General features: G+C 40.2%; 1 protein-coding gene and 2 long non-coding RNA genes across 10 annotated transcripts in view; 2 read left to right on the top strand and 1 right to left on the bottom strand.

Annotated features, from left to right (window-relative positions):
- Positions 1-212: 212 nt before the first annotated feature.
- Positions 213-8,780, top strand: LOC134798473 (uncharacterized). The gene is made up of 2 exons (XR_010145191.1): positions 213-298; positions 8,561-8,780. It is a non-coding gene; the product is annotated as an uncharacterized LOC134798473 (long non-coding RNA).
- LOC134798468 (uncharacterized) overlaps positions 5,723-26,042 on the bottom strand; it is a 350,482-nt gene continuing 330,162 nt past the window's right edge. Inside the window, exon 2 of the long non-coding RNA XR_010145187.1 lies at positions 5,723-6,207. This is a non-coding gene — a long non-coding RNA (uncharacterized LOC134798468). The remainder of the gene's footprint in view (positions 6,208-26,042) is intronic.
- The window catches only part of LOC134798422 (triadin), a 46,290-nt gene continuing 32,178 nt past the window's right edge, over positions 11,931-26,042 (top strand). For 3 of the 8 annotated variants that reach the window (XM_063770855.1, XM_063770853.1, XM_063770858.1), the window contains exons 1-2: positions 11,932-12,202; positions 13,903-14,217. In XM_063770855.1, coding sequence (XP_063626925.1) covers positions 12,052-12,202; positions 13,903-14,217 — 466 coding nt within the window. In that variant the 5' untranslated portion in view covers positions 11,932-12,051. Of the gene's footprint in view, positions 12,203-13,902; positions 14,218-26,042 lie in introns of all 8 variants that reach the window. The other 5 variants (XM_063770851.1, XM_063770857.1, XM_063770852.1 and 2 more) reach the window with 5 other exon arrangements.

Here is a 26,042-nt window from a genome sequence, read left to right as displayed (position 1 = left end):
ACTGAGTCGGTAGGTCGGTAGTGCTGCACTCTGGCGGCAGAACATTGCAGTAATATCCCCTATTAGCGATCACATTAAATTTATGATTATGAATTATGATAATACGTATCCCTAATATATTTTAACAGCATCCCCAGCCCCAAACGTGCATAAAGAAGGATGTTATTATTTTAAAATGTACAATTGTGTGTCGATTTGAGTGAGATTTTAATAGTTATTTGTTTTACAAGGGGGCAAAGTTGTTGTTTAACCGCTCGTGCTAATATTGATACCCGAGCAAGCGAAAGATTCCAAAATCGTGAGCGTTGCGAGGGTTTCAAAGCACGAGGGTCAAACAAAATTTGCCCCCGAGTGAAACACAAAATTTTTCACCACACCAACCCGAAGCAAATATTAAATGTAAAATATCAATCAAAATCAAACCAAATCAAATTCAAATGAATGTTATTAAATATTTATCAATTTATCATCCAAAATCATCATTTAAAGTCAATTCTATCAGCAAACATAAGAAAACAACTTAAAATTTGCATTTGATTACTTTGCCTCACATGTGAATTACTGATAGCAAAGTGCAACTTTGCTATACATTTTTGAAGTGCAAAGTAAGCCTTTCCGAGCTGGTGTGGTGAAAAAGAATTTAGAAAAGAACAGAAAACTTTCCAAACTAGCAAAAGTAACCGTATAACAAATAAAACAATGGGCAGTAAGCATTTAAAGACCGCCTTTCCTAGTAACTAATTATTTATTCATGGTATATCATACATTGGTTGAACCAGAGAAAGGTAAATAATTTAGACTGTTTATCTCCATACAAATGTGTATCTCATCAATCTCATCATGACACGTACCTAATGAGGCCTCCCGCGTAGATGCTAAAATCAAAGCGCACATGTCTAGAGTCGGACCAAAAAAAGTCTGCAGCGGATTTGATAGCCCACGCAGTGCAAGTGTCATTTATACGTCATAATTTCATAGAAGTTTGACGTTTAAAATAACACTTTCACTGCGTGGGCTATCAAATCCGCTGCAGACTATTCTTGGTGAACTCTAGAGTCTAAAACTCGAAAATGAGAGCGTATTACTTTGATTGTATGGGAACGATTTTTGGTTGCGGGTTCAAGTGACGCTTAATGTTTAGGGGCCGTTAGAGAAATGGTGTTCCCACTCATATTGGCAGTGTGCAAGACTTGAAAGATTACAAACAGTGTAGAGTTAGACCATGACAAGTTTGCAACGATTTCGATAGCAGACGCAGTGCAAGTGTTAAGTATTTGAAGCGACATTATAACGTATAAAAAACACTTGCACTGCGTAGGTATGCTATTAAAATCGTTGCAGATTTTTCTTTGTCTAACTCTAAGAATTTGGGCTCACAAAAATACCATTTTAAGATTATTAATACCACTTTCCCAGCACGCTTAGCCAATAATAAATGTTGTTAAAACAGACGATGACTTTGTATGGAGAAGGGTTTTTCATTTTAACGTGTCTCTGGCTGAACATAAAATTCCATCGCCATGATTCCTTCTATTCTGTTGGGTGCGGTACTTTGGCGGGAAACGCGGTTGGCATAATAATATTTTTTTCAATATGGCGACGGGCCATAGAAGTTTTTCAATATGGACTGTGATATTGATCATCAGCCCGACAATGGTGTCATGTTCATATAGGGATAGTTTTACTATTAAATGAACGTACCTACTGTATGAGAACATATATGAAACGATGATTGTAAACAAGTGTATGGTCTGCCTGATCGTTATGGGTTATGGGTAAGAGGGCACAGTAGTCTATGAGCGTTTTGACAACTTTTTAATTAAAGTATTGTGAGCCGATAGATGTACTAACCCCTAGAAAACCCTAGAAGGGTTACAGGGCTCACTTTCCGACCACTTTCTCTTGTCTCCCTAGCTATTTCTCTACAATTCACGAGGGAAATTTAGGCACAATAACATTCAGGGCCGGGTATCCCCCTAGGCCCGGGCTAGGGGCCCAGGCAACCTAGCAATAGTTTTGAGATGGGAAGGGGAGCCCCCTAAATTCTAAGTGCCATACAAAGTGCCTATGGGTCCTAGGTCTCTAAATCCGGGCCTGATAACATTCAAATCAATACTCTTCACCTGTCAATCAAGCGTTTGGTGCAAGTTTGGTAGTCTTTACAATAGATACGCCGCTGTGCTTTGCGAGCGGGACATCACTATAGCGCAGTCTCGCTCGCTCGGAGCGGCTTACAGATCCACATCAGTGTGATAACCGTATATGACAGAATTGACAGATCCCTGTGTTCGTGACCTTCCGTTTAGCGAGTAACGTAGCCAGTTGACATGTTTCCGCTAAAACCTCCGGCCTTGCAGTTACGAAACAGATATTATTCTTACTATAGTTGGTCAAACCAATTTGTCAGTCAGTAAGAACCAGGAAAACTATAGGTACTCATCCTTTTTTTTGGGTGCTATTACTAACTAGTGTAGTCAAAGATAGTATGATTCTCTCTGTCTATGAATGAAATTACATATATAGACAGTCCTTTGACAAACTATAGTTTCTGCCCTTAACTTCATCTGCGTGGAATGAAACTATCTCCATAGGTCCCAATTTCATCTAAATCGGTTCAGCGGTTTAAGCGTGAAAAGGTAAAGGCCCCAGTACACAGTGGTCAAGGATGGTCCATGACAAGCCATCAGTTGTCTATCGTGATGTTTTTTTTGACACTTCAAAGGAAACGTCGCGTAGCGTGGCCTGTGGTGGTGTTCACACAGTCGTCTATGGCAGTGGCTTGGCATGGCCCATCATTAGCCACTGTATACTGGGGCCTTTATGGATTTAATGGGCGTTTTTAAACTTTTATAGTTGATTTTTGGAGAAATAACCGCCCAGAAAATGTTATCATTTTAGGGTCATGCCAGGATATTCCATTTTGTCATATGAGAACCCTAGGCACAGCTATATGGAACTAGATAGAGTCTTCGGAAAGAGAAGAGTCGTGGAATGTACAATCGCCTGCGCTTGCGGTGTTCCACTCGATACTCGTTTGAACGGTTTTGAAGGCCTTGCCGGTAGCTCGGTTGCCGCTCGGTTGCAAAGATTAAGCTATTTTTTTCTTAACTGGAACACTGCGAGCGCAGGCGATTGTACTATTGGGCCCCATACATTCCACAACTCTTCTCTTTCCGAACACTACGAACTAAGGGTGCATTCTCTCGCCAATCCTGTTTAATATATACGGTGAATACGTCGTGAGGAGAACATGCGACGGCTGGAATGGTGGCATTTCCGTGGGAGGGCGTAAAATATCAAACTTAACCTTTTGGACGCCAATGACCGATATATCCGCACCGCAGGTTCAACGCCAAAGACCGATTAATCGGTCACAGACCACAGAACAACATAGATCTACGTGCATATGCATAAAGTTCAATTTCAGTTTTGACACTTCGGTGACGTGGCGTCTGAGTGACAGCTTTTGTGTTTGACACGGCGTCGAAAAGGTTAAGATACGCTGACGACACCACCCTTCTGGCAGTCAGCGAAGCAGAGATGGCCTGTTTTTTAAACAGGATGGAAAGTATCAGTGAAGAACTCGGACTCTCGGTCAATAGATCTAAAACCAAAGTCATGATACTAGAACGCGAACGGAAGTTGGAGCGCAGTGGAACACTTGACCTAGAGATCGTAGACAACTTCACGTACCTTGGCTCTACTATAAGCAACAATGGGTCCTGTGAGACGGAAATCCGCAGAAGAATCGGAATGGCGAAGGGAGCCATGGCGCAGCTGGAGAAAGTATGGAAGGACAGGAACATCTCTACCAACACCAAGAGCACCTTAGTTCGGACTCTAGTCTTCGCCATTTTCACATTCGCAGAGACATGGACCCTTAGGAAAGCTGACCGTAACCGAATTGAAGCCTTTGAGATTTGGTGTTGGAGGAGGCCGCTGAACAAACACTGGACAGCGCGGCGCACTAATGCATCGATCCTTGATGAACTGAACATCACAACCAGGCTGTATACTATCTGCTTACGCAAAGTGCTTAGTGTATTTTGGCCACATTGCCAGGAAAGACAGTGATAACCTGGAAAAGCTGGTAATCACTGGTAAAATCGAAGGCGATAAACCTAGATGCAGGAGCTCAATGCGGTGGACAGACCAAAATCGCTCAGCCCTTGATGCAACGCTCCACGGTGCCCTACATACGGCGACAGACAGAATAGGTGGCGGCAAATTGTCAAAGAGAAGCTGTTCCCTAGAAGTGGCCACGACCCTCAGTGATGAGGAAACCGATGCAAGGAGGAGGACGAACTAAAGGCTGGGGCCCATTTCTCAAACGGTACAGTTCGTGGACTAGTAATATTAGTCTAATATCGTTCGAGAATGTCTCTCATACGGAAGCCAAACATGGATTTACAGTAACTACACAACAAATAGGATACAGACATGTCAAAGAGCCATGGAACGCAGTATACTGAAAATAAACAGGAGGGACAGGAAACGTAATACAGACATAAGAAGGACAACAAACGTAATAGACGCCTTACAATACTGTAAAACACTAAAATGGAGGTGGGCAGGCCATGTGGCACGTATGAGCAAGGACAAATGGACAAATAAAGTAACTATGTGGCCAGGACCACTCGGCAAACGAACTCAAGGAAAACCGAAAGAGAGGTGGTCAGACGAGTTAGCTAGAACTGCTGGAAAGGACTGGATTACGAAGGCAATGGATAGAGATACCTGGAAGGATATGGAGGAGGCCTTTACTCGTAGAGAGGTCCTTAAATAAACATTTAAATAAATAATTATGTATGATATACAAATTAAATTAAGTATGTATAATATATCAATTAATAATTTTCTAATTCAAAATAATAATAATAATAATAAGGCGTAGGGATGTGACGACCCCATCGCCCGCTGGTTTTACCAGTGCAATCAGTCAACGCAGGGCAGCTTGTGGCGAGCTGTTGGGGATTAGCGACCTCACGTACCCGAGTGCTCCTGGAGAGTTCTGTTACCCGCAAGGAGGGTGGGTGGGACAGGATTCTCTGCCTCTGGCTTGCCTTAGCCGGCCGGCCAGAGTGGAGTCGTTAGAGCTATTAGCTCCAGGGGTGGAAGTGAAATATGCATAAGACGCGAGTTGGCACAGTGGCTGTTAACAGCCACTGGGTAGAAAGCGGCGCACACCTCTCGACACCCCTGAGCCGCTCACACCGGTGTTGCCCTTGAGCCATCCTAGATGTCGCTTTTTGTGGGGGCCCATCTTGTGAGGGCGAGTCACCGTCTGCCGGAAATAAAATTGCATACCGTTTTATTAGGCAGGCGTCCGGTTTTTTACCCCATAGCTCAGTTCTTAGTCCATCGCTTTCACCCAATAACCTAGTTCATTTTAGATTCCATCCACTCTCAATAGTCCTTACACCCTGGCGGGTGCTGCCTCTGCGTGCGTCCCATGACACGGGCAAGGGCAGCCTCCGCTCGGTGTACCCCTTACATTTCATTAAAGTGTCAAAAGGGCCTCTACGTGTTGGCTTCGGCTCCGCGCACGCCTCCCAAAGGTCCGGAACACCATTGTTCCGTGATGGGAAAGACATACAAATAATAATAAAAAAATTGAAATGTTATATTATATGTTATATGTAAAGTATGCATGAAATGAAATTTTAATGTATTTAAGAAATGAGACTGTAAATTATGTTTGTTTATTAGGGAATAAAGAGGCTATATTATTATGTCTTTCCCATCACGGAACAATGGTGTTCCGGACCTTTGGGAGGCGTGCGCGGAGCCGAAGCCAACACGTAGAGGCCCTTTTGACACTTTAATGAAATGTAAGGGGTACACCGAGCGGAGGCTGCCCTTGCCCGTGTCATGGGACGCACGCAGAGGCAGCACCCGCCAGGGTGTAAGGACTATTGAGAGTTGATGGAATCTAAAATGAACTAGGTTATTGGGTGAAAGCGATGGACTAAGAACTGAGCTATGGGGTAAAAAACCGGACGCCTGCCTAATAAAACGGTATGCAATTTTATTTCCGGCAGACGGTGACTCGCCCTCACAAGATGGGCCCCCACAAAAAGCGACATCTAGGATGGCTCAAGGGCAACACCGGTGTGAGCGGCTCAGGGGTGTCGAGAGGTGTGCGCCGCTTTCTACCCAGTGGCTGTTAACAGCCACTGTGCCAACTCGCGTCTTATGCATATTTCACTTCCACCCCTGGAGGTTATAGCTCTAACGACTCCACTCTGGCCGGCCGGCTAAGGCAAGCCAGAGGCAGAGAATCCTGTCCCACCCACCCTCCTTGCGGGTAACAGAACTCCCCAGGAGCACTCGGGTACGTGAGGTCGCTAATCCCCAACAGCTCGCCACAAGCTGCCCTGCGTTGACTGATTGCACTGGCAAAACCAGCGGGCGATGGGGTCGTCACATCCCTACGCCTCCTTATTATTATTATTATTTATCGTTCGAGAAATGGGCCCCAGGTAGAGTGAATGAATGTTCCTTAGTATTGTGCCATCTATTAATATAATCGTAAGTTTTCCCTGTCACGCCTTTGCCCAAACCTTTCCTCGCAATTGCGAAACGATTGGAAGCGGCGCGGCGACGTATTCCACTCACGCGCAGGCACGCGAGAATATGCGGCTCCTGTGTTATGTTGGACATCAGTAGGTATAGTTTGTCAAATGACTGTCTCATTTCAATCATAGACAGAGAATCATACTATCTTTGTCTTACACTAATGCTAGCACTCAAAAGAAAAGTATGAGTATTAGTTTTCCTGGTTGTTACTGACTGACAAATTGGCTTGACGTGGTTTGACCAACTATAATTAAGTAATTATAGGTAGGTATATCATGGCATGAAACATAAAACTTAGTTGACAGCGTTAGTGAAGGTCTCCGATTCAGCTTGGGCAAAAATGCTTCGTATGTCTGGAGGTTCTCGTCTGCGCTTTTCTTAACCGATTCTTGTGAAATTTTGTTAGCAGGTTTGGTAGTAAGACAGAATTTTTCCAAAAGGTCCAAAAGGGTGGAAACTGGCATAAAGTACCAAATAGGGTCTACGGAACTTTTAGTACAGATTATATAATAGTTTTTATTTAGTAATACATATCTATATTGTTAATAAATTATACTTAGATAGCAAAAAATAGCTTTAATGGTAAAGGGGTAAAGGGCGACTTTCAATCAGGAGGTCGCGGCTTCAAACCCTGCGGCTCTTACTAACGAGTTTTTCGGAACTTACGAAGTATGTACGAAATATCATTGTATTTTTACCAGTCGCTTTCCGGTGAAGGAAAACATCGTGACGAAATCGGACTAATCACCACCACCTCCACCAATAATAACCTCTAGGTTACAGAAAACCGCAGCCAAATAACACGCCCAGACCCTACTCATTAGTAACGTGTTGTGTTCCTGCTGGTAAGGTTGCCATCAGAGCTCAACGAGGATGCGGAGTGTTAGGATCAGCAACGCGCATGTAACACCTCTGGCGTTGCAGGCGTCCATATTTGGCTACGGAGACGCTTACCTTACCATCACGCGGACCGTATGCTTGTTTGCCACCCACGTAGTATTAAAACTTAAAAACGTTATCTCAATAAGGCAGTTTCCTTTCTGGGTTGGAAGATTCAGACTTTTTTTAAGGAGGTTAAAACCATATTGGAACTCTTGGCGCCACTTGAACTATCCCACTAACCCGGGGTTAAGCGGTTAAACCGTTAACCCAGTGTCAAATTGTACTGGTAACCATGGTAACTCCAGGTTTAACAGGTTAACCCCGGGTTAGTGGGATGGTGCAAGTGGCGCTTATAGTTCGTTTTTTTAGCATTAGAAAGAACTTGAAAGAAGGTAAGCGATCTTGACATGTCTTTTAATTGAAAAACGCATTTCAAAAATCAGTAACTATTACTTATGAAAGCAGAAGAATATAAATGATCGTATTAGTTCATAATTGTTACATATTTGCTATAACTTATTTTTAAAATGTGTTTTTCAATTAAAAGACACATCAAGATTGTTTACCTTATTTCTAATGCAAACAAAAACGAACTATAGTAAAGTAAGACGTGAGAACCACATAATACCTACTTATTTTGAAAATAATTAATTATTTTTCTTCTTTCAAATAAATTGTTTTAGGTAGGTACATCTACGAAACGTCACAAATCTTTCTTAAATTGTGCTAGAGGGCGTACTATGTATATACGTATTACAACGTATTACGTACACTTGCGGATGAGTCACTGTTGCATCACCGATTCACCGCCATTCATCAGCGCCTACGCAGAAAAAGTGGATTGACTATGCCCTTATGGGTTTCAATGTGCAATCGGCTCTATTAGACAATTAACTATAGCGATAGCGATAACAATAATAGGTAGTCCTCACATGAGATGGATCCGTAATACGGTAATACCTACGCCGCTGCGATATATTTTTTTTTCGATAATAGTTATTTGTTTTACAAGGGGGCAAAGTTGTCGTTTAACCTCTCGTGCTAATATTGATACCTGAGTAAGCGAAATATTCCAAAATTGAACTACGAGCGTACCGAGTAGTTCGAACAATGGAATCTTGAGCGTTGCGAGGGTTTCAAGGCACGAGGGTTAAACAAATTTTGCCACCGAGTGACACACAACATTTTTCACCACACCAACACAAGGAAAAAACTAACTGTGAAATATCAAACAAAATCAAAGCAAATCGATTCAAAATTAATTTTATTGAATATTGATCATTCAAAATCATCATTTAAAAGTCAATTTTACCAGCAAACATAAGAAACCAACTAAAAATTTGCATTTAAATTACTTTGCCTCACATGTGAATAAAATGCAACTTTCTTATCACTTTTCGTACAATCGAGAGTCTTTACTAGCTGGTGTGGTGAAAAAATTTTTGCTAATTCACTTCAGTATTCGTGCCCCGAGTTAGCACAGGGTATTAGGATATGACAGCCATTTGAAGTTTGAACTCCCTCACGCGGAAGGAAGGCACAAACCACCTAGAATTTTAAACAACTAAAAATATTACTAAGCGGAAAGCAGTCAGGACATCCTTTCCCTTTATGGATCAGTGTCTCCAACGCATCCAGACAGCTTATAACTCCGTTTGTGGGCTCCAATATGGCGTCGGGGGCCATTTTGTAAAGTGAGCGCGTACGCAGTTTCCTGCCTCGAAAAGAGCTACCTACCCATTGTTTTATGGGAGGGGGATGCGTGTGACCTGCATACAGATTGGAATAGAGCTATCGAATAAAAAATGTCGGCAACTGTTTAAATAGAAGTTGAAGTTTTACGTTGATATTTTTAGATGTTAAACAATTCAGTGGGTACCTATCACTTCGATATAGGTACACACACAGATACACAATAAATATTTCTCATTTATTATCCTTAACTAATATGCATCCTTAACCGAGACAGAATAAATAATACTATAATAGTACTACCGTACAGAAAGGAAACTTCCTAGTTCCTACAAAACCGAAGTTTGACAGCCCTTTCTAATATATGGCACTATCCCTTTCGGCTATTTAGGGTTGTCAAAATTCAAGCCATTATCTTATCTGTGGTCGTGCACGCAAAGGGACGTCAAGTTGTGTCAACCCTAATAATTGCTCGGAGCAATGCTGAGCCGAGCGGAGCCGAGTTTGGCCGAAGTCAGGAGTTTCGTACCCCTGACCGAGATCCAAGTCACATCTCATCGTATTAGTTACCTATTAATCCTATTATATATACTCTACTTCATTCTAAATGTTCCTTGAATGAGTTCGCTCTTTAGCAATAAAAGCCCCTGAAGTTTTGTAACTACTGTTTCTTAAGGATGTGCAAAAAGCCGATAGTTCGCAATTCTTAGAATTAAGCCTTATTTTTACCGTGTCGGTGGCAAACAAGCATACAGGCCTGATGGTAAGCAGTCATCGCAGCCTATGGGCGCCTGCAACTCCGGGGGTGTTACATGCGCGTTGCCGACCCTAATTTGAATTTGCATTTTTTTGTCAGCAAAAAGCTAAGAAAAGAAACAAAACAACCACCTTCCGCGAACGTTCCAGCTAGTACTTAGGCAGTACCGCCTTTACCATAAGGGCACACGGGGCCCGTGCCCAGGGCCCCCATCCTCAGGGGGTCCCAAAAGACAGACAGTAACAGTATAATTTTACGGTTTAGACTCACTTGTTTTTAGTCACTTGTATGTCTCACAACAGTTTAAATTCGAGTAACAGTATATTTGATTACTCATAATAAATAGAAGATCATTCATCATAGTAGAAAAATGTTAGTTTAATTCGCTTTCTTTACTTTCCAAAAGGGCCCCTAATTCTTATGTGCCCAAGGGCCCAAGCATAGTTTAAGACGGCCCTGTACTTAGGTACCATAAAATTTGCAAATCAGTGTGCATGTGCATCGAGTTCTCAAGAGTGCTAAATAAGCCGCTGATTTACCATTGCTTAAATCAGGATAGGAGACGCGAAAAGATTCTAGCCAAGTAGCCATACAGAGGTTCAGAAGTATCACGAATCAAGAGGGTTCTGTTGGATTCCAGAGCCGATATGTGTAACCCAGCATGCAGCCAAACAGGATGTTGAATTAGCTATAATTTTTTGTATCAGGCTTAATTATTGTTTTCTCTATTTACATGTCTTATATCCAAGGTGTTTTGTACCTGTCTGACATCCAAGCGGCTGAATAGCGTCAGATCGCACAGGACAGGAACGAATGGCGAAATCTAGTATCGGAGACCAAGATCAGCCAGCGAAGTAAGTACCTAAGTAGGTATACGTATGTTTTATATATTTACAATGAATTTTCGATCGCGATATTTCCGAACCGAGACGCCCTTCAAGAGAAAGAGCATAACCACTCCCATCTTAAAGTCCGGCTTGTACATAACCCCTCTGTTTTTGCAGGTCCGTGCAGGACCAGGCGAGCCGTCTACTCGTTTGCCTCCTAAAACATAAATAAATACTTACAATATTAATAAGAGGAAGCAAGGAGGAAGTGAGTTTTTTGTATCGTTTGTTATCGGAGCCGTAATAAACCGAGATAAGCCTCAACCTGAGCTTATCTCATCCTATTTAAACAAACGCTGCCGCCACTCTGTTGGTCCCATTTCACTAATTAGGTCATTACAAGCTGACGAGTTCATTATGTACCTAGATGATTCAATATACAGCCAGTCGTGTTATTTTAAAGTTGCTAAAAGTCTGGATAATTGTTACACGGAAACTATTTAAATTTTTAACAAGATGTTCCTTACGTAAATATTCATGTTTAGCAAGAAAGCTGTACCTAATGCAAAGCATTTACGGCGGCAGGGTCACAGTCTGACCCACTCTATCATCGCGTAGGTCGCGCCCACATCTATCAAGGCAAACTATTTAGGATAGGCTTTTAAGATGAGCAGGGATTTTTAGTGCCCTTTGGTCCTTTGAAGTGGTCGAAGGCATTTTTATCTAGAAGGGGACACTTTTAAATAATGACAAGTACGTACAAAGAGTGTCTAATTAGTATTCATCTGAGCGTATGCAGTCCTCGACGCGGTGGGGACGGGTTATTAGCCGGTGCCGCCTCCGCGCCCGGCCATATTGTTCCGACGCCTGGCTCGAGCGCCGCCGCCGGCCGCCGCGCCAAACGCTCCTCCGACTAACGCTAATTCGCTCTGTCAATATTTGAATTGTAGTGCCGCTCCGACGATTTCATCAGAAGAAGCCGAGCCGGTGGCTGGGAAGGCAAGATGTCGGCATAGCTGATTGACGTTGATATACGGCTGTGTCACATCGAGCCAGCTCAATCCACCGGCGTTCTACTCTCGAAGATCTTGGTTGCACCCTAGCGAAGAAGGAATTCGGATCGCTCCCGAGTCGCGTTCCGCGCCCGCCCCGGAGAGGGCGCTTTGACAGCTGTCATCGAGCTTTCTCGTTTCTCGGGCGGCCGTGGGACGAGTCGAGTAAAATTTTTATTTATATCACACACGACGATGTACCCGTAGAGTGCGACCGGCTGTGTACGTGCGTGACGAAACGATACGAAAACACGACGACAGAATGGCGAACGAGGAGGCTTTGGGGCCGCGGAAGACGATGTTCGTTCTAGTGATTGTTGTGGGGTGTTTCGCTGTGCTGTGGCCTAGGATCCTGTCGCCTCTGATGCTGGGCCAGGGACAGCTGAAGCCGAACCAGCTCGACCGGGACGCAGGTAACCGCGGTATTTATAACTCTAAGCTCAATGTCAATATCGCTGGACGCCGCGACGTTTTGCAGACGTTTAGAGCGTTTTAAATCTAATTATACGTCGCTCTGTACACAAAACACGTTTTTCAATGTTTAAAATGAGTTTTGAAATGGTATTTTTGTTGTTCTCTGGGTAGTTTTTCGCAACGAAACTTTCGCGTGCGTGTTTGTAGTTCCCAGCGCGGCAGTGCAAATATGCCCAGCTGTTGACTGAGCATTACCTAATGTTGACATAAGATCTGATTGGAATGCTGTTAGAATCAAACCAGTTGGTTAACTTGGAAATCTCTATATCTTGTTCTTCTGCTTTGTAATATGTGTCAGGGATGTCTACTAGTTTGATGAACATAAAGAATTATCTAGGAATAATGTCAATTTAAAGATATCAATTTTGCATTACAACTTCGCATATTATATTGTAAAAATGTAGTATTTCGGGATATCTTATGTAATTGTAGCAACTGTTTACCTAAAATAATTAACAGTATAGTTAGTTAAGATATGACCATTAAGGTAAATTAATGCATATATTTATGTCTTTTAGTCTTACCGTTAGAATCAATAATTAATAATAAATTATCTGTTAAATGCCTATGTATTTCCTTTAAATGAAAAACAGGATCTATAAATCAGGGCCCTACCTTAAAGATAAATTAATAATTTTTACTTTAAATGCATTAAGTATGTAATTGTCAATTTAAATGGAAAACAGGAAACATAAAATAGTAGGTTAATCAACAGATATTCATTTTAATTATAAATTACATACAGGATGTGTTTCTTATACACCATTAACTTTAACAGATCATACCTTAGCAAGATTGGGAGATGTTTAAAAAAATATTTTGATCAAATTTAATAAGAGTGTGAACAAAGTACACTACAAGAATTATTTGATCAATAAATAAATTTCCCCTTGTATACCCATGTCCATTTCTGACCTACTGGATAAAACTCACATCTAGAACCTAACCTAACCTAGGACCTTGATGGTTTCAATATGGTTTGAACTCCAACCATAAACTATTTCTGGGCATATATGGGTTATACTTCAATTTGTCAAATCTTGTGTGTGTAAAGACTTCGTTTTGCTAAAATCACTGTTTCGGAGCTAATTAGTTAATATATACATACCTATATAAATAAAATAAATAAATATATACATATTACTTGTCAAAAAAACGTTAATTTTATCTATTCATAAAATGTTGCAAAACAATATACATTATTTATTACATTACTTTATTCCATTGTATCAATTGCAAAACATTATATTTTATATTGATAACATTTTATTTTCCTGTTCAACTACTTTGTTTCTTTAATTATTGTTTTTTGCTAGTTACATTACAATTATAAGTTTTAAATCAGCAGCATTAATGATGGGTGCTTTTATCCATGTCACAAGCCGGCTGATTTACCATGACAGATGCTGTTCTTAGTTAGATGATGGATAATTGCGACCATACATGTCTTATTCTAAATGTAAAACTATCTATACAGACGGGGTGAGCGGTTAAACCCAACAAGTCAAGCAAATGGGTTTGTGAAATTGAAATTGGATGTGTGTGGAGTTCATATATAAATGGAAAGATATCTAGGCTGATAAGATAGAGTTTGACCGCTCAGCCCTTGAAATATTCCAATTGCAAGTTACTCTAACAGGATGCTGTGAAGTCATCTTCGAGTCAGAAATGGCCGTCCTCGAGTTAGTAAACGAAGTATGCAGCTCCGCTGTCGGACAAGATGGCCTATTGTCTGCATATGCAGCGGCTGAATGCCGAAAGACTGTCAATGATACTTGTGGGCTGGACATAGCTGCATTCTTGAAAAGAACGGATAATGTTGGGAAGTCAACGAAGGTGTTATTGAATACGATGAAAGAGAGTAACAGTTCGTGCTTGAAGGAGCATTTCGGAGTGCCTGTATGGAGTCTCGGTGCACACACTGCACTCAACTCTTGGGCAATACAGGATGACAGTTAGTAATGTTTATGCTTGTGAGTGTGATGTGTCTAACAACCATACTAACATTTTCCAGATTAGGATGTTATGTCTTTTATGATTCTGGCTCTTAAATAAAGATAAAGTGTTGTGTTAAGAGCCTAAGTGTCAAGGCTTGTAAACTTGTTAGAAGCCTTATTTTTAACAGATCACAGATTGAGACTTTAAGGCTCTGCAGAACATTAACTTACAACAGTTAAATATTGTAAACTGAGGGCCTACCGCGAACCACGTTCGACGTGCTGCCTCTCTGTTGCACTTGTAAATTCGTACGTAAGTGTGACAGACAGGCAACACGATGAATGTGGTTCGCGGTTGGCCGTCCGTTTTGTATCTAGTACAGTTCAGGATATACAATTATATTTAAGAATATTTTCATTACATTATGCATTATGGAAAGTAACAAGTTTTTGAGTGTAGGTAGTTTTTTTTGAGTTTTTATTGAATATACACTACCTATACTAATTACCTACAGCTTAAAGTCTTTGAAACTTATATTAGTTAATTTTATTAATAATATTTCTTGTTATTTTTGAATTAAATTAAATATACCTATTATAAAACCGCTATAATAATAGCATGACGGTACTGATTACTGTCTTAATATTTTTAACATTTGTTTTTTGTGTTGGTTTGATTTGTTTAAATAATTTTAATAGATTACTTATGTACCTAACAATTAATACTGAATAATTCTTTGCTACGAAAAGGGAAGTGATGGAAACATTTGTATGATTTGAGCTGGCTTTGGTAGGTAAGTTGTTTAGCGATTGGGCAGGTGAATAATTATTCAATTTTGCCTTTAATTTAAAATCCGTGGTCATACTTTTAATGTCCTAAGCTTTAGGTAGGAACATATTTGTACCCCATGAATGAGTGCCATGGTCATTCAGATTCTTCTGATATATGTGTGTAGCCTTAGAATAGAATATAATGTTTTTATTCGCATACACACAGACAAAAGACATACCTACTACCAAAGAGAATTTGAAATAGAGAGTTGGTAAATTATGTAGCTACAGTACATTTACTGTCATCTTTTGACAGACGATTAAAACTGTTAGAACGCCATTGGACTTTGATCATTATTATTTCACTGATATGTTTTAACTTGTTAAATATTAATATTAACGCCATCTACTCGAGAGTAGGCTGAAGGTTATGGCGCCATCGCTCGAAAAGATTGCACCATACCTTTGGCCTATAGTCGAGTAGATGGCGTTAATATTAATATTTAATAAGATAACTCATATCAGTGAAAGAATAAGGATCAAAGTCAAATGGCGTTCTAACAGTTTTATGTTATGTCGAAATATGGCAGTAAATTTACAGTGGCTACATAATTTATTTTGACAATCCGCCTCTATACACTCTATTCTCTTTGCTACTATGTACATAAAAAGAACATAGTGAGAATAAAGTGTCACGAAATGGCCTCATCTCATAGATGTGGTGCCCTAAGCAATGCTACTTTGCTTATTACTTAATTCGGCACTGTGTGTATGTTTCGTGTTATATTATGTGTTGAGTTTTCGCCAACGCAAACGTCGTTTTCGATGCGTCAAAGTGTAATAATAGGTTTCTTATTTTATTAGAGCGTGGCAGGTATTTTGAGCGCATGTTGAGTCCGAATTGTTTCGAATCTGATATTTTATCAAGAATTGCTTCAATCATTACATATAGGTATTACGTTTATTAATTTGGCAAACACAGCCAAATGAAGGTCTAGAGCTCGTTTATCACTATAATATGTAAGGATATTAGCAGTTATACGCCATTAACGTGTTTGTAAAGATATACACGCGTATACGTGTCGCAGCCAACTGGTTAAATTAGCCAGCCAGTTAGTCGTGTAGGCTATTCATTAAATGCCGGCATCCAGTTCAATGCCTAGGCCGATAGTTAATTGAACTAGAAGCATTTAACATTAATTTTAACAACTTGGCGTATTTAAAGTCAGCCCTTTGAAAACGACTGATTCAGTCAGGCAAGTGATTTACTTAAATGAAACCTAATAAAATAAAATGGAATAAATGTATTTACAATAATAACTAAATACAATAGAGTCAGACCGAGAAATGTCTGCAGTGATTTTGATAGCCCCCGTAGTGCAAGCGTCATTTTAAACGTCAAACTTCTATTAAATTATGACGTATAAATAGCACTTGCACTGCGTGGGCTATCAAAGTCGCTGCAGACTTTTCTTGGTCTAACTCTACCTAACGTAAAATCGTCAAGAATAGAAATCTGATCCTTAGTATTGTGTTTCTAAAATCTTCCACATAGGAAATTGACCAACGCTATCGAAATCGCGGAATGTCACTAAATGATGTACTGGAATCTTCATTCACACATTTAACAAACCAACTTAAACCTTATTTCAATAACAATAAGTTCTACCAAAGGTTAACAAATTGTGTGTTGTTAGAACCATCTTCGACATAATAACCCGACTATTCTTGAACTTTATTGCGAGGACATAAGGTACATTTTTGGTCAATGGTTTGCTGGTAGTACTTGTACCTATTAGCGGTGTGGTTTGGGTGCGGTTGTAAATAGACGAACGAGAATTTCGAACGAATATGTAGAATAGAAACTTTTGACAAAATCAGAGAGTTTTGTGCTATTTTTAGCTGACTATCTGCTGCAAAGAAAAACTTAGATTCATAGGTATTTATTAGTCATTATTCTCCTCTTATTAGGTATTAGCACAGAATAAATAATAGTACTAGGTACAGAAGACTCACTCTCTAACAAAACGCGTCTGTTACGACCACGACAGATATGGCCGCTAGGTGGCGACAGCGCCACGCGCGGCTTATGGCTAGCCACCAAAATTGGTGTGAAAGCACATACTTTTAGCTACCTGTATTAGCAAAGCGGTATCGTCTTGGGTCGTCCCATTCGTTTTTCGTCAAGTTCTTAAATTAGTCCTATTCTGCTTTCGTCACTCATTCTACATTGAAAGCCACCGACGATCGTGACGAATGTAGAATGAGTGACGAAAGCAGAATAGGACTAATTTAAGAACTTGACAAAAAACGAATGGGACGACCCAAGACGATACCAGCAAAGCGACGAAATCGCGGAGTGAGCCACGCCTAGTACATATTAGACACGTGTGTCGAAAAGCCGAAAATACTGAGCCGATTTCGATTGTTTTTTTTGGCCCGGGCATGATGGCAAATATTTCCTTACAGATGTAGTGCAAAATTGTTTTTCATCGTATTTTCTCGGAACTGTTCGTGTTTGTCATGCTAGTTCAGTGAACGTTCAGTACTTTTTGTACCGTGACTGACTGAAATAGCAAGACACGTTCGTAAGTTTCCGTGAAAATACGATGGAAAATAATTATGCACTACATGTGTACTTGTGCCGATACGCTAAACTGCTAAACGATTAGCTCTATTTAAAATTTTCATGAAACGTTGTTTAGAAATAATATGTAAGACACTAGTTCACAGAAGCAAGACATTTCAAGTTATACACGTTTTAGTACAGCAATGATCACTTACATTAGACGGAGCATGAGCATATGAATGACTTGAGTTTGGCGCACCACTCGATGCGCTTCCATACTAACTTGGGTAATGGTCGTACATAAAAACGTAAAATGAATAGCGCGACCATTCATTTCAGTACGGTTACCATCAGTTTGTCACGTTATCAAAATCCCATACAAAATGAGACTTCCAAACGCGTATGTCCGTCATGCTATCGAATGAAATTTACACTGGGGGTTCTGAACGGTTACCATCAGTTTGTCACTGACATAAACGCCGTCGAGAACGTAATTTACTTTCTATACATCTCGCTCGCACTCGCATATTAGTGCAAACGGGATGTATAGAAAGTAAATTACGTTCTCGACGGCGTTTATGTCAGTGACAAACTGATGGTAACCGTACTGATGGCCTACCGCGAACCACGTTCGACGTGTAGCCTCTCTATTCCACTTGTAAATTCGTACGTAAGTGTGACAGGGAGGCAGCACGTCGAACGTGGTTTGCGGTAGGCCGTCTGGAGCCCATTTGAAAAGCTACATGTTACAAAGGGCTTGTGCACAAATCACGCGAGGTTCGATAGGGGGGGGGGGGGGTCACGAAAAAATCACGATAGATCACGTTGGGGACTGGGAACTGGGAGACGAAACTATGAAAAAAAAACACCTACCACATGAGTAGATACTTTTTCTCGGTTTCGTTAAACATAAATCTTCACTCTGCACTTCAAAATAGCGAGTCTATTTAATGAAAATAGAAAAATAAACAAGATTTTCTATATACAATACAATTTTTCTTAAAATTAGGTTGAATGAAAAAATTTCAAAATAATACACGTGAGGTTGTGTGGGGGGGAGGGGGGTAGCGAAAAACCTCGCCAAATAACACCAGGGGGGAGGGGGGGGGGGGGGGGGGGGGCAAAAAGTAGCCGAAAACACCTCGCGTGATTTGTGCACAACCCCAAATGTAAAACAGTGTTTGAGACGCGCTTGACCAATGACGAGAACGTTAGGGCCACTCTTGCTGTTTTAGGCCCGGTGCAGAGTTGCAGACGGACTGCAACCCGACTGCAACTTGTATGGGAACTGCACGCCGCCACCAACGTTGTAGTTGGCTTGCAGTAGGCGTACAGTTCACATACAAATTGCAGTCGGGTGCAGTCCGTCTGTATCGGCCCTTAAGCCGACCATTGACTAACAGGCCGCCGGACGATATCGGCCTGTCAGTTAGAACAAAAATTTGACAGTTCCGAACAACTGACCGGCCGATATCGTCCGGCGGACTGTTAGTCAGTGGTCGGCTTTATACTTGTAGCTTTATAAAATGCGCCTGGAAAAATAGTAGTTTGGTGTTACAAGGAATCAAAATGAATTTCCGGCAAGGGTGTACATTGAATCCTGAATGAAGCGATGGATTCTACAATAGAATTCTAAAGTAGAATCCTGAGCGTTAATGAGGGATTCAAGTGTTAACGCCCAAGACGAAATAATTTTGATACCGTGTGACAAATACTGCATTTCACATCAACTATGAGGAAATTGTTATGTTCCAAAATATGTATTATTTGGAACATAACAAATAGTATGCAAGAAAGAAAAAATCGTGTCCTAGAACAGAAAAGTACAACTTTGATCCCGCCTAGTAGGGAAGAAAAGTGCCACTTTGATCCCACCTATGATTTCCTTTTATAAGCTTGTATAGGGTAGGGTCGGCAACTCGCGTGACTCCATACTCCACTAGAGATGTAAAGAGCGTACTTTTTGTGTAATATAAGTATATTTATCCTATAAATTTTGTATGTATTTATATCCTTTATCTTTCTGGTACTTTGTTGTACATTTTGCTGCATTTGTCACCCTCTTTTCACTTCCTCCTCTCATCTACTCAAAGGTTAACTGGAAGAGATCCCTCAAAGGGATAAGTTCGCCTTTGTACTTCTTACTAATTGTATGTTATTTTTAATGTCTTTTTGTGCAATAAAGAGAGAAAAAAAGAAGATGCAGTCTTGGTGTAAAACCAATGCCTAATCTGCGAGTGGTTGTCTATGGACTCTATGGAATAGTCATTGTCACGTGTTGAGGTCACATGACATTGTCACATCGTGACACGCTCATCTCACTGGGCCATGTACTTGATAATTTGTTACATGGCTACGTCACATACAATATTTGAGAGTTATAGCCAAATACTGCAAGCGAATAGGGATTTTAGCGTCTATGGTATATGATTCAAATTTGAAGTTTTCTGTCATATTTTTTATAAGGCCTCTTTCCTTCTTAGGATAGTATTGAGGTCATAAGATATAGAAGGGTTTACTGTTGAAATTAGGACCACTTCAATGAGTATATCGTAGTGTCAATTGGAAGTATTGAATACAAAATTACCTATTAACAGTATATCATCATCATCATCATCATCATCATCATACCAGCCAGAGGACGTCCACTGCTGGACATAGGCCTCCCCCAAAGAGTGCCACAATGACCGGTCTTGCGCCACCCGCATCCAGCGGTCTCCCGCGACCTTTACCAGGCTCCAATTTCACCACGGTGACAGGTGCGACAATTGTAAAACATCACTGTTGCTGACGTCACAGGCATCCATGGGCTACGGTTACCGCTTACCATCGGGCGGGCCGTATTCCTGTTTGCCACCATCATTGTATTATTAAAAAAACTTTATTATATCGAAAAAAAAACAGATATTTCTCTTGCTAAGTTTATGACAATTGTCCTCAACTCAAGAACCTTTCCGCCCCAACGGCCATCGGTTCTACGGGCAATGTGCCCCGCCCACCGCCACTTAAGTTTAGCGATTCGGAGGGCTACATCGGTTACTTTGGTTCTGCTGCGGATGGCCTCATTTCTGATGCGATCACGCAGAGAGACTCCAAGCATAGCCCTCTCCATTGCCCTTTGGGTGACTTTGAGCCTTCTTATGAGGCACACAGTAAGCGGCCACGTTTCAGTTCCATATGTCATCACAGTATATACCATGATATATCTAATCAGTTAATCACCCAATGTATCCCTTGAATACAGCTTTTCGGCCTTATGACGACCGGTCTGGCCTAGTGGGTAGTGACCCTGCCTATGAAGCCGATGGTCCCGTTTCGAATTCCGGTAACGGCATTTATTTGTGTGATGACACAGATATTTGTTCCTGAGTCATGGTTGTTTTCTTTGTATATGTATAAGTATTTATACTTAATATATTATGTATATGGTTGTCTAAGTACAGTGAGTACCCACAACACAAGCCATCATGGGATTACCGTGGGGCTTAGTCAATTCGTGTAAAAATGTCCTATAATATTTATTTATTTATTTATTTATGACTACACTTTATAAAACAAACTCCCCCACCGCCTCTGTCTGTGTGTATCATTGCATACGAGTACATAATACATACACAGTGTATGTATGTGCGCGATAAACTCAAAAACTACTAAACTGATTTTCATGCGGTTTTCACCTATCAATAGAGTGATTATTGAGGAAGGTTTAGGTATATTATTTTTAAGGTTTTGTGTAACCCGTGCGAAGCCGGGGCGGGTCGCTCGTTATCCAGTAATCCAGTCCGCCAACCTTATGTTTTGGTACAGTTGGTTAGTTTGGTTTGGTAAAAATATGGGTGTAGACAACTTACTCAAAAATATGTCCCATAGTTCTTAATTCACTGACATAAAGAGTTATGCGACATTTTTGGGATGATTTGTACGCCCATACTTTTCCAGTTGACTGTACATGTATTCAAGCGGCCGCTATGAAGCTCTAAACTAGTCGTCTTTTTATAATTTGCAGGCCGCCTCTTTCGCGCTCATGAATTGTTCATTGACCGAAGCGAAGCGAAGGTCTACGTTTTGACTTGGGCATTTTGCTTTCGTATGTCTGGATGTTCTCCTCTACAGGTCGCAATTCTTAACCGATTCTCGTGAAATTTTGTGACCGAATTTTATGACTAAATAAATTTTTTTTGTCAATCCGGTTTTTGGAAATTTTTAAAAATGGCGGAGTCGTGATACCTGGCGCCTAAACAAATAGTCGTATCGATATCATAAGACTTTTTCCTTTTTGAAACATGTTTACAGAGTTAATAGCAAAAAATGCAGAAAAAAATTATCGCTGGTTTAGGCGGTATTTAGATATTTAATTTTAACTAATTTTAATTTGAGAAGGAGTAGCTAAATTTCGTCAACCCATCTAAGAACTATTTGGCTCAGTTTGTAAACGTTCGCTTTTTCTGTTTGCACAGAGGGTCTGGGTTCGATCCCCAGTAATTGTATGCTGGGATATTATAACTTTTTGTATTTTTTTACACATAAATTTCGTATTGTTTTTCTTTAATTTACTATACACCGTGTTTTTATTGAATTCCGTTAACTTCGGGGTATAGTTAAGTACATTTATAAGAACTAAATGGCATAGTTAATTTTCAAAAAAAATTTTTTTTTTTTTTTCTTTTTTGTTTTTTTTTGTTTAAAAAGTAATTAAATGTAGCATATAGCGTTGTTGTAACACGGGCATTACATTTAACTCAACCAAACAATTGAAATCTGTGACATATCAATGTCATTTCGTACATCAATCGACCGAGATTGTACTTAAGTTTAGTAGCAAATGTATGAACTCATTCTAAACACTAATCAATATGTAAGCCGGCCCTAAGGCAAGTGTACACGCTTGTAGAAGCCTTATAGTAAAAAAATAAATTATGGATTATCTCCGAAATGGACTTAATTAGAACATCGGTGTCTTTGAGAAAGTTACTTGATTTAAGCTCAGGAATGCACCCTTGAAATTAACGGCAGTCAAAAAACACACGGTGTATTTAAAGCTCTTAGCACCATGTTATTTCAAGCTCTGCTCGCGAGGTCTACAGCTCACAGAGCCACTAGTATACCTACGTAATGACTTCCTTTTTGCACACTTCAATTTAAGTATGTCTATAGTTAGACAAGTCAGCAACGATTTTGATAGCAGTAGTTTGACAGTGCAAGTGTTGTTTTAAATGTCAAACTTCTATGATATTATGACGTAGGTATACCTAAATAACACTGGCACTGCGTATGCTATCAAAATCGTTGCAGACTTTTTTGGTCTAACTCTACCTAAGCGTAAGCGCTTCGACAGACTCTATATATAATAGTGGAGAGACACTCCTGACTTCGGGTAAACTCGGCTCCGTTCGGCTCAGCATTGCTCCGAGAAATTATTAGGGCTAACACAACTTGACGTCCCTTTGCGTGCTCCCACAGATAAGATAATGACTTGAATTTTGACAACCCTAAATAGCCGAAAGGGATAGTGCCATAAGTTAGGGATATCATGATTCGACCTTGAATCGCTGTCAAACTTCGGTTTTGTAGGAAGTGTTCTTTCTGTACGGTAGTACTATTATAGACCGACCGCTTAAATGAGTCCTCGCCTGCGCGGTACGGGGGCGACGGGGTAGGACGACTAAGGGTGGCGGGGAAGGTGCGGGCGCCGTACGCCTGCCGCCCGCACCTTCCCCGCCACCCTTAGTCGTCCTACCCCGTCGCCCCCGTACCGCGCAGGCGAGGACTCATTTAAGCGGTCAGTCTATACTTAGATATTCTGTGCCCATGATGAAACGATTAACATTGGGTGACCGGATCCACCCACGGGTTCTTAATTTGGTCATTTCAGATCTAACTAGATCATCAGTGGAGCTGTTTGTCCAAATATGTAAATAAAGTATTATTCCAAACATACATAGAAGTTATTGTGGCAAAATAAAGTGATTGACAAAATGAAATATCGACATGTCAGTTATCGATGTTACCTTAACGTTATGTTTATTAAATTTTATAAGAAGATAGTTACCGCGAAATACACAACACGTTCGATATCTTCTTCTCTTTTGATATATTGGTAGTTTTCTTTTCTTTTGGCACTGTAACTACAGTTTGTTATAATTTTAAAATACAAAATATATGTAATAAAGAAATTATGTACCGCTTTGTAATTGATTTGCATTATTGAAATTTCTCGGTAACTTACCTACAGCAAGTAGAAGTTACATATTTTAAATATTAATCTATCTATGACTTATCGATAACAGATTTATCGATGTTTCATTTCCTCAAACACTCGTTTTTGCCACAAAAACTTCTATGTCTGGTTCCAAAATTAAAAGTCTCTACATTAAAAAAAGTAAATAGTGCAACGCCGGCAGTTGTGGATAAAATAATTTGACATACTCGTACTTATTCAGAAGGGAAGCTTATCATCCCTCATCAACTGATAGTGATAAGGTTGGCTGACTAACATAACAAAGCTACCTGCTTATCTTAAGACGAAACAGGAGCTGAGTTTTAAATATTTTAGGTAAATATACCCGTCTCGCTAACGGAAGCGGCACCTAAAAGTAGTGCGATAAGGACAAGGCGAAAAATCCTGCGTAAAAATCTCAAAAATCGAGGTTTCGTACTCCTCTGTTTCCTCCTCCAAAACATAACCAATCGTAACCAAATTTGGAAATCTAAATGATTATGAAATTATCTGTGTCGGACCGTTTTGCTTTTTTGGCTAATTGATATCAGTTTTGAATGCCACGCCTCTCATTGCGGCATAGTCAATTAGGCCATTTTGGCCATTTTTGAAGGGCTCTAGCGCCTTAAAAAACAAAAATATCAAAAAAAGCAAAACGGTCCGACACAGATATTTACAATTTTAATCTGTGTTGAAAAAATCATTGCTCTAGCTTCAAAAACCACGGAGGAAAACGAGGAGTACGTTTGTATGGAGAAATGACCACTCCCGTTGGCTCTTAAGCGGACTTCCGTGGTTGTATTATAAGGAAAGAAATGAATCAGGGGCATAGATGGTAGGATCCTATAGAAGTGCTATACGCGTGCCTCCGTGAGGGACTAAACATACGCAATGCGACGCTATGATTGGTCGAATTTATTTGTTGCCCACCATAATCCATACTAAATTTACGGTGGGGAATTAAAACAATTTGAGACTGTGACAAGGACAAACAATAATAGCTCTTTCGCTGCTACTCCTACTGAAAGATACATAAGACTATCCTGTTCGGTCATTTCCTCTCCCCTCATGCCTGATCCGGTTATATACCTTATAGATTCATGATCAGGGGGCTATTCCAAATAACTTCATCTACAGGGACCTGTCACTCGAAAAAGGCTAAAGCGACTAAAACATTTCTTCAAATTTCGACTTTCGCGTTAGCCAGCCGTTCTGAAGCCTTACCACGAGTTTGACACTGACATATTCGCTAGCGTGTGCATAACTTGTGTGAGTTCCGTAGCTACTCCGTTTGTCATTCTATATATTATATTGTTATTGAAACCTATAAGATATAAATAAATCATACAATTTTACATGAAAATTTACTTTCTAACCACTACGGCTACTAAGTTATCTTAAGGGGCCCACTGATTACCAGTTCGCCGGACGATATCAGCCTGTCAGTTAACCCTTAAATGCATAGTGTTGCCAAATGTCTACAAAGCATTAGACAGCTCACAGATAAAAAAAAAAAGGCTTACGTTCTTGAACGCACCTTTATACTAAACGTCAAGTAGTAGGGAGATGATTTAAGGGCTAAATTTACGCGATACTTTTAATTTATAAAAATTACCTTCGTTTTAAGACGAAAAGTCGGAAAGCTTGGAAAAATCCAGTATAGTTGATAATTTTTAGTATGTGATTTTGAACGGTGTTTTCGGGGTTTGTAATTATTTTATATTTAAAAACTTTATCATAGGTATATCACAAATAGTGTACCTTTCTAATATGGTAGTAAAAAAATTCATATATCTCTTACTGAAAACTACATATTTACATAAATATGATTTAGCCAATTCAACTTCTAACACTGATTTCGCAGTGAAGATCGAAGTTATATTTTTTTTTTACTATTTTCCTAGAATCGGCCAACAATTATGTGATACATATATTAATTTCGGGCAAAAAGAAAAAATCATGCATTTAAGGGTTAAACGCAAAATTTGACAGCTCCGAACAACTGGCTGATCGTCCGGCGAACTGGTAATCCGTGGGCCCCTTTAAGACGAAACAGGAGCTGAGTTTTAAATATTTTAGGTAAATATACCCGTCTCGCTAACGGAAGCGGCACCTAAAAGTAGTGCGATAAGGACAAGGCGAAAAATCCTGCGTAAAAATCTCAAAAATCGAGGTTTCGTACTCCTCTGTTTCCTCCTCCAAAACTTAACCAATCGTAACCAAATTTGGAAATCTAAATGATTATGAAATTATCTGTGTCGGACCGTTTTGCTTTTTTGGCTAAT

The sequence above is a fragment of the Cydia splendana genome, chromosome 16 (assembly GCF_910591565.1).
Source record: "Cydia splendana chromosome 16, ilCydSple1.2, whole genome shotgun sequence".
Classification (NCBI taxonomy): domain Eukaryota; kingdom Metazoa; phylum Arthropoda; class Insecta; order Lepidoptera; family Tortricidae; genus Cydia; species Cydia splendana.
The sequence above is the reverse complement of the archived record's forward strand: the minus strand, read 5'-3'. Positions and strand labels throughout refer to the sequence as shown.